At 65.6% G+C, this 13413-nt stretch overlaps 2 protein-coding genes across 2 annotated transcripts in view; both read left to right on the forward strand.

Annotated features, from left to right (window-relative positions):
• Positions 1-1669: 1669 nt before the first annotated feature.
• On the forward strand, positions 1670-5810 carry ARTN (artemin). The gene is made up of 4 exons (XM_074152605.1): positions 1670-1715; positions 4608-4678; positions 4809-4998; positions 5374-5810. The coding sequence occupies exons 1-4, from the start codon at positions 1670-1672 to the stop codon at positions 5808-5810; spliced, it is 744 nt and encodes a 247-aa protein (XP_074008706.1).
• A 1408-nt stretch (positions 5811-7218) lies between these two features.
• IPO13 (importin 13) overlaps positions 7219-13413 on the forward strand; it is a 31315-nt gene continuing 25120 nt past the window's right edge. The window contains exon 1 of the mRNA XM_074152090.1: positions 7219-7284. Within this exon, the coding sequence (XP_074008191.1) occupies positions 7219-7284 (66 nt within the window). The remainder of the gene's footprint in view (positions 7285-13413) is intronic.

Here is a 13413-nt window from a genome sequence, read left to right on the forward strand (position 1 = left end):
GAGGAGGTGGCCGGTGGTTCACACACACCGGCTGGCCCTCCCCGCCACAGGGCCGCGGGCTCCGGGCTGCCGTACGGCGGGGAAGCAGTTAACGCCACACGGGGGGCCCGGGTGCCGGGGCAGACCCCACGGGTGACCCGTGGGCCGGCGTGCGGCCGCGGCACAGCCGGCGATTGAGCCGCTGGCCCCGCTCCAACCGGGGAGTTATATAAGCCCGGGGAGGTTGCGCCGAGGCGGCGGAGCGTTGCCGGGGCAGATGACACGGCAAGCAGCATCCCGGGGCACGCAGCCCGGCCGGACGCCTCCGGACCCCGCCGCCGGCAGGGCCCGGGGGGGCGGTGGGCCATGAGGGCTGGCCCCGGGGGAGTATCGCCCGGCCTGGGCTTTGCCCCGGCGGCCGGCTCCGGCCAGGGGAGCACGTGTGAAGCGGGGCCGAGCGGAGGCGGCCCTGGGATTTGGCACGTTTGCAAGGAGCACTCGAGAGCCCCGGGATGGACGTGGAGGGCCCTGGGCGGTGACGTAAGGACTCACACGGGCTCGGCTCGGCTCGCCAGCCGGCCCCCATGTCCCCGGGGCCTGCGACGGCCCCGGCGGAGGGAGGCAGGGAGACGGCAGAGGTAAGGAGCCCGGCGGCGGGTGGCCCCGCCGGGGTGGACCTGGCCGCGGGGCGCCCGTTGGCCGTGGCCGCGGGGCGCGGGCGGGCTGGGAGGCAGGGCAGGGAGGCCGGACTCCTCCTCCGGCGAGGCCGGACGTGAACGCCAGGCACACCGGTGGCCCGCAGTAGCTCGGGGTGCGTGGGGCGCCGGCCAGCCCCGCCGCGGCCCCGGCGCTGCCGGGATGGCCCCCGCCCTGCCTCCCCAAACCCATCCCCGCGGGGTCCCCACGGGCGCGGGTGGCCCGCTGTGTTGCAAGGGGTCCCCGTGGGGCTCTGCTCCCGGAGCGCTCCGGGAAGGGCTGAGTCTCCGGGGGTGTCCGTGTGTCCGTTCTGCCAGCGCTGTGACCGGGCTGTCGGGGCAGGGTGCCCTACTCAGGGAGCGTCCGTCCCTCCGGGTTGCGTGTCCGCCTGTCCGTCCGCCGGCTCGGGGCTCGGCCGGCGGGCAGGTGGTGGTGGCCGGGGTCGAGCGCCGCCGGGGGTCCCCGTGCCGTTCCCGGCGGGGTGCGAGTCTCCGCGGGAGCCTGGCGGCGGTGCGGGTCCCCGCGCGGAGCCGGTGCTGATGCGGGTCGGGCTGCGGCTCCTGCTGCTGGCGGGACCTCGGTGTCGTCCTCGTCCCGGGGCGGTCCTGGCGCCGGTGCGTGTCGGAGTCCCGGTGCCGCTGCGGTGCGGGGTCCCGGTGCAGAGCGGGGTCCCGGTGCCGGTCCGGATCCTGGTGCAGGTGCGGATCGGGGTCCCGGTGCCGGTGCCCGCCCCACCGGTCAGGTGACGGCGGCTGGAATTTGACACCGCCGGCGGCGGCGGGAGCGGGATGGAGCTGCCGCTGTCCCGCACTGCGCGCCCGCCCGCCGCCACTGCAACCCCGAGGCGCACCGGGACCCGCACCCCGAGGCGCAGCGGGAGCGGCACCGGGAGCAGCGGCGGGAGCCGGTGCCGGCAGGGCAGCGCCGGCCCCCGCCCGCGCCCCGCCCCGACGCGGCGGCGGCGGGCGGCGGGGGGCGGCGGGGAGCGGAGGCGATGCGGGGCGGCGGCTGCCCGGGGGATGGTCCCCGCCGCGGGCACGGTGAGTGCGGACCGGGGCGGCGGGCGGCAGCGTCCACCCCAGCCTGCCGACGGCGCCGGGCCTCCGCGGGGTCTCGTACCGGGGCTGAGGGGGGGACGGGGCCGCGGCGGGGACGGGGTTCCCTGCCCCGGTGGGGAGAGGCGGGACACCGCTGCGGGTGCCGGGGTACACGGGGACGGTCGTACCCGCCTCTTCCCTGGGCTCCCGCCCTTTGGGCACGTCGGGAAGGCACCGGGCGGTGAGCGGGGAAGAGTCCCGGGGCGGCGGTGCCCGGGCCGGCACTGCCCGGCGCCCCTCGGCTCTGCTTTCCCCGGGCCGGGGCCGAGTTTGGTGTCGCCCGTGTGCCCCACGTGTCCGACTCCGGCCTCCCACGGCTTTGCGGGGCGGGTGCCATCTCCGCGTCACACGTGGGGTTCATTTCTGACACCCCTCCGCGTCACTCCTGCCGGGGGCAGCGCGGTGGGATGCCGGGCCTCCGCCGGTGCCCGCAGATGTCCGTGGGGGTCTCCAGGCATCCCCCCGCGCTGCCCGGCAGGACCTGCAGCTGCAGGGCCGGAAGGGCGAGCGGTGGCAAGAGAGGCCCCAGCATAGCCCCCTTCCAAAACCGGCCACTTCGTGAGCTGAGACCCTCACCCTGGGGCTACGGCACCCGCTGGCCCTGCGTGGATGCACTTCGCAAGTGGCTCCTGCCTCCCCCGGGTGCTTGGTGCAGCCCACGGGGCACCCACTCCCCGTTACCCTGTGCACTGCACGGGCAGTGGGGCTCTGCACGGGTGGGTGTGGGATGACCCGTTGCTGCTCAGCTCCCGGGCGGGGGACGCATGTGGTGGGGAGTCAGGCAGGTCCTCACACGGATGGGCCTGATCCTGACCCTGGAAGGGGCACCTGTGCCTGTTAATGGCCCAGTTGGGCTCTTGCAGCCGTGGTAGGGACAGACGTCAGCCGGGTCTCCGCTGGATCTGGGGGAGCTGGGTTCTGCCGTGGGGGGGCGCAGGTCTGGCACCCCCGTGGGGTGCTCAGGAGCTTGGCTCAGCCCTGTCCGTGCTGGGGGAAAGCAGGGGCCAAGCAGGGCCACCTGCTGCCCCTGCCTTCAGGGGTGCGGGGCCAGCGTGGGCTGCGGTCCTGCGTGGGCTGCGGTCCTGCGCGCTCGGGGAGCTGCCCCTGGGGACGGGGCTCCGTGTCTGCGGAGGCGCTGGCAGGGCCGGCATCGGGGCTGCCCCGGGGCGAAGGGAGGCTGCCCTCGCCCGGCGCCCCGCCGGCAGCGCTCCCGCCGCAGAGCTCGGGGCCGTGCTGCCGCCGGACGGGAGAAGCCTGAACTGCACCGGCTGCGCCGTCCCGTCCCATCCCGTTCCGCCGGGATGCTGGGGCCGAGGGGCCGCGGCGGGGTGGCCGGCCGCGGGAGCGGGGACCGAGGGGGGAACCGTCCCGTCCCAGCGGGGCGCGGGGACCCTCGCCTGGCCCCTCCGGGGGTGCCGGCCTGGGAACGGCATGACCTGGGGCAGTGGCTGGCGCTGGGCCACGGGCCGCCACGGGAGCGACGTGCTGCGTGGGCTGTGCTTGGCCAGGCTGCGGCGGCTGGCGGGGCCGGGGGGGCCGGTGCCAGCCCTGCTTGCACCGGGAACTCGCCCTGCCCCGTGTACGGCCCCCGGAGGAGGCACGTGGGCTTGGCAGTGCCCATCACGGCCCCTTGCCGTGGTGTGGCCAGTGCAGGGTGGCATGAGACACAGCAATCATGACTTCGGGACCATTCCCTGAGATGCAGGAGGGACTGGGGGAACTGATTTTGTCTCCTTGTCCCACCGATGCCCAGCTGCGTCCCTTCACTTTTTGGTGAGGAGCGCTCTCCTCAGCATGTCCCATCCCAGCTTTGCCATGGAAGCACCTGAGACATGCCAGGGCAAAGCCATGGAGAGGGCAGGGGAACTCCTCGCTGCAGGATGCCACCAAGCTCCGAGGAGACAATCCTGTCCCAAGAGACAGGGGATGCACCAGATGGGCCAAGGAGGGTTAAAGCCCCCTTGGGAGCCACATCTGAGGGATCTTGTCTTGTGACAATGGGGCACAGGCGCCTCCCTGCACCCCAGAGGAGCTGGGGAAGGAGGTGCAACATGTGGCTGCAGACTGGGAGTTGCCCCTGCACCTCCCAAGGGACATCGCTCCCCTGAGACCGTGGTTACTGCTCTGCTGGGACCAGGCATGGCAGGACCAAATTCCCCTGTGTGTGTTGGGTCAGTGGATGCTGGGCAGTGGTGTTGGGGTGAATGACCACAGCAAGCCCAATGTGGTGCCCTGTGCCCCACCATGTCCCCATGGGACCTGCCTGCCCATCCTCCCCCTCATGGCTCCACTCGCGCAGGCTGCTCTGGGGCTATGTGTCCCACCTCCCTGCAGGCAGCAGGCAGGGGAGCCAGTGCAGGGCCGGGGGGTGGCTGCACCGGGGACCCTGCGCTAATGGATTTGGAGTTTCCAAGGTCAGGCTCCCACCGCGAGCAAGAAAAACATTCCCAGGGAAGGGCCATGGGAAAGGAGCCCCCCCGTGGCGTTCCCAGCCCCAGCCGCTGCCTCACAGCCCAGCCTGGCATCCCGGGCTGCTCGCGCGAGGAGGCAGCTGCGTCCCCTTGAGGGAAGGTGCTGGGTGAAGGCTGAGCCACCCCAGCTGCCAAATCTCTGGGAAGGGGTGTGTGGGGTGGTGAGGATGCCTGGCTGTGTAGGGAGGGGATGGGAGAGGGCATGGATGGGATGTAGGGGGAGTTGCAGGGTGCTGGGGGGGCAAGAGAGGGGATGGCATGCTTGGCAGGGGCAGGGGAGAGGTGTGCCAGCTTCCAGCCAGCCAGCTTGATGTCCACCCCATCCCCTCTGCATGGGCACTGACTCCCACCTCTACACTTGCAGGCAGCATGGAGCAGCGAGCGGGGCCACCAGAACCAAGACCTGCAGGACCCACCACGCACCTGCAGCCCAAGGTGAGCCCAGGCCTGGCTGGCCACAATGACCAGGACCACTCGTCCCCATCCCCATCTCCAGCTTGTGGAGCCTCATCCCTGGTGGGGACCTTCACTGGGGCTCACCACACTGTGCTGTGCTTTATCACAGGAAGGGATGCTGTGGGGGCTCCTTGCCATCCTCTCGCTGCTGGCCGGGCTTGCTGCAGGCACCCTGCGAACGCCACACTGCAACGAGACGCTGGACACGCCCCCCACGCCACGGGGCATGGCCACCGCCAGCCCAGCTGTGGAAGACGGGGTGGAGGTACCACTTGCCGCTGCCTGGAACCACCTGTATGGTGCGTATTGGGGCAGGACCCCCCACCCTGGGCATGGTGGCCCCGTATGTGGGGCATGGGCAGGTTGGGAGCCACTGTGGTGAGCCCCAGCCTATGTGGGGCCACCTCTGCATATTGGGGCTGGGCAGGAGGTGGGCTGAACGTGTGGGGCCCTGTGATTCACGCTGGGGATGGTGGCAGAGCCCTGGGGATGATGAGCTACTTTGCCAGGTGCCCACCCGCCCCACCGCCCCATGAGCACCTGTCCAGTGCCATCGCAGGTGGTCAGGAGGGGTCTGCAGGCCATGGCGAGGGAGGGACAGGCAGGCTTGGTGGGCTCCAGGAGGGTGACAGGTGTGGGATAGGGTCTGACGGTGCCATCCCCTCCACATACAGGGGACAATGCAACGACGGGTGGCCCAGGTGCCACAGAGCTGGCGGAGGACCTGCTGCTGCGTGCTGAGCGCTCACCGCCGGCCACCGGCAAAACCAAGAAGGGGCCGCGGAAACCCTTGCGGGGGGCCCGCGGGCGCAACTGCCACATCCGCAACCTGATGGTGAAGGTGCGTGACCTGGGCCTGGGCTTCAACTCGGATGAGATCGTGCTTTTCAAGTACTGCAGCGGGTCCTGCCACCGGGCGCGCAGCAACTATGACCTGACGCTGGGCAGCCTGCTGCGGCAGCAGCTCATCACCCCGGGGCCGCAGGAGCGGGTCCTCAGCCACCCCTGCTGCCGGCCCACCCGCTACGAGGCCGTCTCCTTCATGGACGTGCAGAACACATGGCAGACAGTGGAGAAGCTCTCGGCGGCTGAGTGCAGCTGCATCGGCTGAGGAGGGGGCTGCCAGCTCGGCCCCGGCTCGATGTATGCAGGCAGACCCCACCTCATGGCGCACAGCAGCACCGATGCTCAGAGGAAGGGTCTGTCAGAGGCGTGTGCCCTCAGGTTTACGTGGCCACGAGGGACTGAGGCGAGATGGAGCCGTGACAGGGGTGTGGGCAGGCGAGCCCTCTCCTGCTCAGTGCCAAGCAGCTGGTGCCACTGGCTACACAGGGTCCTGCCCAGGTGCCCCCCGGCTCAGCACTGGGAGAGGAGCAGGAGGGGGTATGGAGCATCTCCGCAGCTCACAAGGGTCTGCTAGCCCAGTGTCCACCAGCAGCGCCCACCTCGCCGGTGACCTGCCTGGACTGGTGCTCCCACACCCCTGCTTTAGGGGAGCTGGGGCCAAGAGTCATTCAAGCTTTGGAGGGAGACAGAAAGGGGGCAAAACCTCCCTGTCCCCTTGGGCACCATGGGGCTGGTGGTGGCCGGAGCTGCCCTGCAAGGAGGGGGTGTCCTGTGGGGACAGGGGTGCAGCAGGGCCAAACCACGCCAGTGTGGGGTGGGGGACCTGCACCTGGGCTAGCGGCAGCCCCTGGTGCTCCACAGGGTGGTGGGGCACAGGCACCTGCTGGGACCCCTGGCCGGCTCCCCGCAGTGCTGCGGCACTGAACTATTTATTACTCTAAATTATTTATTTATTGTTCTCGAGCGGCAGCTCCTATTTATGACTTTGGGCCCCCGGGGGCCGGGTGTAATTTAACCCCAGCGCTGCTGTGAAGCCCTGGGCAGCGCCCCGTCCCCCGGTGCCCTGTGCCCCCAAACCCCCTTTTTTTCTATTATTTGTAAAATTTGAGGGATAAACTCTATTTTTGTACAGTCGCCTTTTCCTGTAGCAATAAAGCGATGGGCTGCGTGTCCAACCCCTGCGTGTGCCCGTGACGGGGGGGGGACGGACGGGGGTGACCGGCGTGTTTGCCACCCGTGGCCCGGCAGCGGGAGGCGGTGCTGAGCGGGGTTCCTCGCCGGCGCCACGCGTGGGGAGCCGGGGCGGCGCTGGGTGCCCGGTGGCCGGCAGGGGACGTGCGTGGGCCCGGGACTACGGCTCCCGGCGTGCGGCGCGGCGGCGGCGGCAGGTCCCGGGCTGCCCGGTGGCGCCTGCGGGGCGGCGGGACGAGGCGGTGCCGCAGCGGAGCGGAGCGGGGCGGCGGTGCCGCCGCTTGGGGCGTCCCTGAGGGCGCGTCCCGGACCCACCGCCGCTGCCCGCCGCGCCGCGTCGATCCAAGCCGAGCCGCCGCCGCCGCCGCCGCCCTCGTCGGGGCGGGGAGGCGGGTCCCGCCGCGATGCGGCTGCCCGTGCGCCGCCGCTGTCGCCCGCCCGCCGCCGCCACCGCCGCCGCCTCCTAAAGCGCCGCCGCAGCCATGGAGCGGAGGGCGGAGGCGCCGCCGCCGCAGGGCCTCGACTTCACCGTGGAGAACGTGGAGAAGGTGAGCGGGCCGCCCCCCCCGCTCAGCCCACCCGCGGCGGGATGCTGATGCTGCCCGCGGGGGTGCGGGGGCTGCGGTTCGGGGCGTGCGGGGGCGGTGGGGAGGCACCTGCTCGGCGGTGCCAGGCCCGGGGAGGGCGGCGGGTCGGCATCGCCTCCTCCCGCAACGGCCCTGCCCGCCCCGGGGGGGGGTCCGGTGCGCGGTGCGGGAGGTGGAGCCGCCGGTGGCTCCTGTGCGCCCGGAGCAGCCCGGGGAGGGTAAATGATGTGGCAGAAAGAGGAGCAGAAGGGAGGAGTTGTGTCTTCGACGGGCGTCCTCAGGATCGCCGTGCTGCAGCGCCGGGCAGGGAGAGCCTACGGGGCTAGTCCTGGCTGCCCCCCGACATTACCCGTGTCTCCATCAAGCAGGGAACGGAGGACACCCAGGCTCTCGCCAGGTGCTAGGAATTGTTGGGAATTACGTTTGGGAAAAGCCTTTGGAGGGCGGATGGCTTGGTGATGCCTTTCTAAACGTGGATTGATCCAGCCCTCATGCTCTTGGTGATGCTTGAGGTCCTCGCAAGCAGCTGTAGGGCAAGAGGAGCAAGGTCGAGATTGCCAGAACCTGGGATCCAGGGAATGGCCACGGCAAACCGAGGCCTGCCAGCATGGCACTGCTGCTGGGAAGTGCCCCGAGCATCCTCCGCGTGACCTGGGGTTCATCACAGAGACTGAGCAGGGCACCCCAGCGAGTGCTGGGGGAGGCAGCCCAGCAAAACCCTTCCCTTGGACCATCTTGGAGGTGATGGGGGCAGGGCAGCAGAGGATGCATCCCTGAAGGGCAAACAGCGGGAGAGCGCTTCTCCCCTTCCACTCACCCTGTAGCCAGACATCCACTCAGAGACTGACAGCCTGTCGATCCATAGCTTGGTCCCCAGACAGCTAGTGGGAATCCCAGCGTCCTCATTTTTCCTCAATAAGAATAGACCGAGTTCCTTGCCAAAGTGATGCCCACGGGCACGCTGGTGGGCACACGGCTTGTGTTTTGCACCCAGCAGCTTGCCTGGCCCCCTCGGGAGGTGTTGAGTCAGGGATGTCAGGTTTGTAGGTGGGCACCGGTTGCCTTTGTGGCCTCAGGTGAGACCGCCCACCTCTGCCAGGGAAACGGAGATAGAGCACGGCCGGGGGGATTAACTGATGTCTGGAAAATGCTACATTAATGCAACCTTCTGCAGCTTAATCTGCATATACCCAGGGCTGCTGGATGATTTTGCCTCTGACTTCCTTTCTCCTTGGCAGATACAAACCACTCCTTTGTTTGCACCAACAATGAAGCGCACACTTGCCCAGGAAGGGTGGGCAGTGCCAGGGTGGGGGGCACCCGGGTGAGGTGGGGCTGTGCCGAGAGGCAGCTCATCCTCACCGTGCCGCTCTGGATTTAGCCTCCTGCCGCCTGGGAGGAGGCAAAGATGCCCTCTAGGATGCTTCGGCTCCCCTCCCCCAGCCTGCCCGGCTTCTCCTGGTCTCCGCAGGCTTTTCCATCTCAGTGGTGTCATCTGAAGATGCGGAGGTGGACCGTGGTGGGGCTCTGAGCTGCTGGCTGGGGGTAGCAGCATGGTGCCTGCCCAGGGGAAGAAATGTGGGGTGGGATCAGAAAAAGCTCAGAAGATGAGCAGCTCGGAGCCCTCCTGTCTCTGTCCTTTCAAGGGAGGGCTGTGGGGTGTTTCTGGTACAAATGGAAGGAAAGGTGGGCTTTGCTGGGGGTTGAGCTGGTGAGAGGCAGGTGGGCAGAGCTGCTTTGTCAGAGGTGATGCTGGCAGACAAATGATGCTTCTACTGGCCTGGGCTCTTCTGCCTGAAAGGTTTTGTGCATGGCTCTATTAATAACACTGAATGCTGATTAGAGTTGGGGTTTGACTCCACTCTGAGTCAGCCAGTGATAAGTGCTGGGGTTAGGAACAGCGTAAGAAGGTGGTTATCTCTTAAGTCAGAGGGTCGAAGCTTCTCCAGGTCACCCACAGTGGAAGTCATCACGTGTGGCAGTTGTAGCCAGGGAGGTCTCTGGTGAGACCGTGCCCGTCATGCTCTTCAGATGTTTTTCTTGGAGAGGATTTGCGTCCCTGGAAGACCCTTCTGTACCCCCACTGTTGTTTATTATGTGGTGGGCTGGGTAAATGCCCCTGCAGTTTTGTTGGGCTCTGGGTGCCCAGGTAGCTGAAGAGGATCATTGCTGTGTTTATCCAGTATGACTTGTGCCAGAGAGTTGGATCCTTCCAGCTGTGACCAGTGGTTGCAGGGAGGCAGGAGGTTGCAGATGCCCACGCTGCCCTTTGCCAGCCGGCAGGTCTGAAAGCCCATGGGCAGCAGGCGGGCAGCTTCCTCTGTTCCTGAGGAGGTGTCACGTTCAGGTGCTGCACTGAAAGTTGCTCCCTGTATTTTTTTTGCTCAGTTTTTCCATAGTCAGCTCTCCCGTGACACAGGGAAGGAGCTGGACCATGCTGGGGCTGAGCTGTTGCCCTACGGTTACTGTGTTAGTGTCCCCTGGTCCCAGCTGAGGGCTGCTCGGCTGCTTTTTTGTTTGCTTCCGAGCCTGACCTAGATGCTGCTCTGGCTTCGGCGGAGGGAGAGCAGGCTGGCGTGGCCATGCTGTGTGGACCTGCTGGGCGACCGGCAGCTCTGGGCTGGCTCCACTTCCCCTGCACCTGCTGCTGAGCCGCTCTCTGCTGGAGGGCTCGGAGGGAAGGGAAGGCTGGGCGAGCCGAGGGCTTCAGGCTACGAGGATGCTCAGCTTCCCTCCACCCCCCCCCCACCCCCCCCCGCCATGCCTAAACGGTGCAGTCTGGTTTGTGACCTGCCTGCGCTTCTGCGTGCCCAGGGGCTGTCCCCGGCGTGACTGACAGCCTGATGGTGGGGCGACGCTGCCCTGGGGAGGTGACGCTTCTGCTGCAGTATGAACCCTGCTCCCGCGAAGATGGATCGCAGATGCTCGGTCCCTGCCGGCTGTGTCCAGCTCGGAGGAGCAGTGTACAAGCAGGGCTTGTGTCTTGCATTTTTTGGGCTGCCTTCCCCCAGGTCAGGGGTAGTGGCATCTGACACTGCAGTGTTGGACAGGAGGAGAGGAATGCGAGACCCTCTTTGCCTGTTTTCAGTGCAATTAAATGTGCCCCAGCAGTATCCCCCTTTTTGAAATGAGAAAGAAGGCAGTGCCGTTCCTCCGTGGATTTCCCCCGTGCCTGCTCTCGCCCACTTTTTTTGTCTGATTCCTTCCAGGTCTTTCCTCCCTTGGCCTGCCTCGTCCTCTGGGGTGTTTGTAATATTCACTGACGTCTTTTCCCTAGCACATTAGCGGTCTGGCATCTCTGGGCCTTCCAGATTGCTGTGTGCCTCTCTGGAGATGCCTGATGAATGCACAGAGTCTCTCCGGCAGGATGGGTAGGCGGGGTGTCATGGAGCTGACATCCGGAGCCTACCGTGATGGGAGAGGGGTGGCTTTGATCACCGCTCCTCGGAGATGCTGAGCCTCGGGGATGTGGCAGCTGCCCGGGCTGCCTTTACCCAGCAGGATGGGAAGGAGAAACCCAACTGCATCTGCTTTCTTCAGAAAAAGGTTATTGCCTGTCTTTGGAAACCCAATCAAGAGAATTATGGATGCGTCAGGGTTGGGGAATGGCATCCCCTGACGGGTGCACCACTGGCAGTGGCTTGGCCACTTCTTCGTTAGGGACAGCTCATGTACGTGACATGTGGAAGTCGTGCTGGGGATGGTAAGTTAGGGGGCTCGAGAAGGGAGATTCTTGCAAAATTGAGGGAAGTGAGGAGTCACCTTATTTGGCATTTAAGCAGATCTTCACTGCAAAAGCAGATCCCACCCAGAGCCAACCTTGGCTGAACATCTTGCTCCTTCCTGTGGTGTGGTGGTGATGGGATGAGAGGGCAGCACCTTGTGTTTGCCAGGGCTTGGCTTTGCCCTACAAGGGCCATCACTGGAGCTTTATCTCAGGTCTGACATCTTGCGGAGCAGTAACGGGTGAGATTGTCGCCTGAGTGCCAGTGGGGATTCCCCTCTAAACCCTTGCAGCCTTGTTCACCAAAGTGATGGGTAGAAACAGAAGATGGTGGGCAGAGGTGTTCGGGTCACCCTTGCAACTCATCCTGAGCTCTGTGCTCCCAGGGTTCCTCTGACCCTGCTCACCCTTCACTTGTGAAGGTCCCCAGCCACCAGTGCTGAGAGGACTTGTCTCCTACAGCCCCCATCCCTGCTGAGGACCATGCAAAAGGCTGCTGGCAGTGAAGCAGCAGGAGGGATGCCAAGGCTGCCGAGCCATGTCTGGGCTACAGCCCCTTATGGACAACTGAGGACTTGGTGTGGGCAAGCTAGGCTCAAAGAGGGATGCAAAGTGGCAGCATATCTTATTAGGTGTGGGGAAAAAAACCACCCCATTCTTCGGGATTGCTGGCAAAGTGTGGGTGCCTTGCACAGGAGCAGCACGCCTGGCAGAATGCGCACGGCTTTATTTTGCATCCATTTGCTCTCCTCGGTGCTTCGGCAGGCTGCCACCTTCCCGGGGCTGCTGGCTGCTCAGCCTGTCCCGCCGTGGCAGGGGGAGGACAGGGGGAGGGAGGACGGCTGCTGCGCGGGGCCGGGGGAGGCAGGGATGACGTTCCCCTGGCTTGGCAGAGCCATAATAATGGCTGTGCTGTCGCAGGCCCGGAGCGCCGGCAGTGTGAGGGTGCTCAGCTGGAAAGGACAGCGAGAGACATCCTGGGGGGTCCTGCTGGAAGAAGGCTGGTGGCTGCCTTGGGGCCATGGCCACCACTGCCCCTGACATGCCACGGCTGTGGGCACAGAGCAAGGAACAGAACAGGAATGTGTTCTGCATCTTGCTGTTTTCCCTGCTGGGTTGCAGACCTCAGAGCTGTACCTCCTGTCACCTCCACTAGCTGAAGCATACTGGCCCCTGAAGGGGACCTGTTTCCCTGTGGAGTCCCCCCCCAGGAATGGCAGGTAGCACAATCCCACTCTGTGGGGCTGGAGCCTCGCGTCTGGGCCTCCTCTTGTCACCCCCAAAACGGCATGGACACAATACCTCTCTGCTGGGAACCTTACTGGATTTATGTAGTGCAGTTGTGGAGACAGCCCACTGGCTATGGGCTCCCTGCAGAAGCTCCGAGAGGCTGGGAGATGCTGTGCTCATAGCAGCTCCTTCTCCCTCATGATACCAGACTGCGAGCTAAGATCAGGTGCCTTTGCTTGGCACTGGTCCCCCTCCCGCTGTCCAAAGCGACCAGTGTGGTTCCTCTGACCCATGCCTTTTGGGCAAGCTCCCCTGCCCCAACGCAGCTTACTGCTGGCCGTCTTGAGCAGCTGATACCTCTCCACTATCTAGACCCTAACTGAGACTTTGGCCACAGCTTTTTTAGGGCAGGGAAGAGCCATCATAACAAGCTTGAATTATTTTCAGCCAAGCAGAGCTGATGTTGGAGAAAGCTCCTTCCCTGGCCAAAGGGCATAGCTGACAGCCGGGCTGTTTACCAGCTCTCATGTTACAGGTCTAATTGCGGAGGAGGCAGGTCTGGTGGCAGCCACCCGCTCAAATCAAAATGCACAAAGCCTCCCTGTTAGATGTCACTGCCTGATTTCATGCCTTCTGCTTCTCCCTCCTGGCGCTAATGAGTTCCCCTCATCATCTCCAGTGCTTTCTGATGGGCCTGAGAGTGCTGACCAGTGTGGTGATGTCAAAGACCAACAGCATGCAGTGCCGCTGCCTCCCTCCGGGATGAGAACGGTGCCTTTTCTTGCTGGGGAGGAGGATGACAGGTGTTCAGGTACCCTTCTGCAGGGCATGGTGCCTTGCAGCCTCCTGTCCCATGCTCTCAGCAGAGAATTGTACTCAGCTGATGTGTGTGATAGGTTAGGGAAAGTCTTCTCCCAGGGGTTTTTAATCTGCTGATTTGAGCTGGGCTAGGATGGTTCCAGTATTGATACCCACCCTTGGAGGCCCTCTGGAAAGCTCTCCCGTGTCGTGTAGAGCACCAGATGGGTGCTGCCTTGCCTCTCTACTTGGCATCCTGCACCAGGCAGGAACAAACAGCTGAACAGCCGTGCTCTGGCCAGGAGTCTCCATGGCCTGTCCCTTCCTGGACAGGGTGG

This window comes from Numenius arquata, chromosome 8 (genome assembly GCF_964106895.1).
Source record: "Numenius arquata chromosome 8, bNumArq3.hap1.1, whole genome shotgun sequence".
NCBI classification, from domain to species: Eukaryota; Metazoa; Chordata; class Aves; order Charadriiformes; family Scolopacidae; genus Numenius; species Numenius arquata.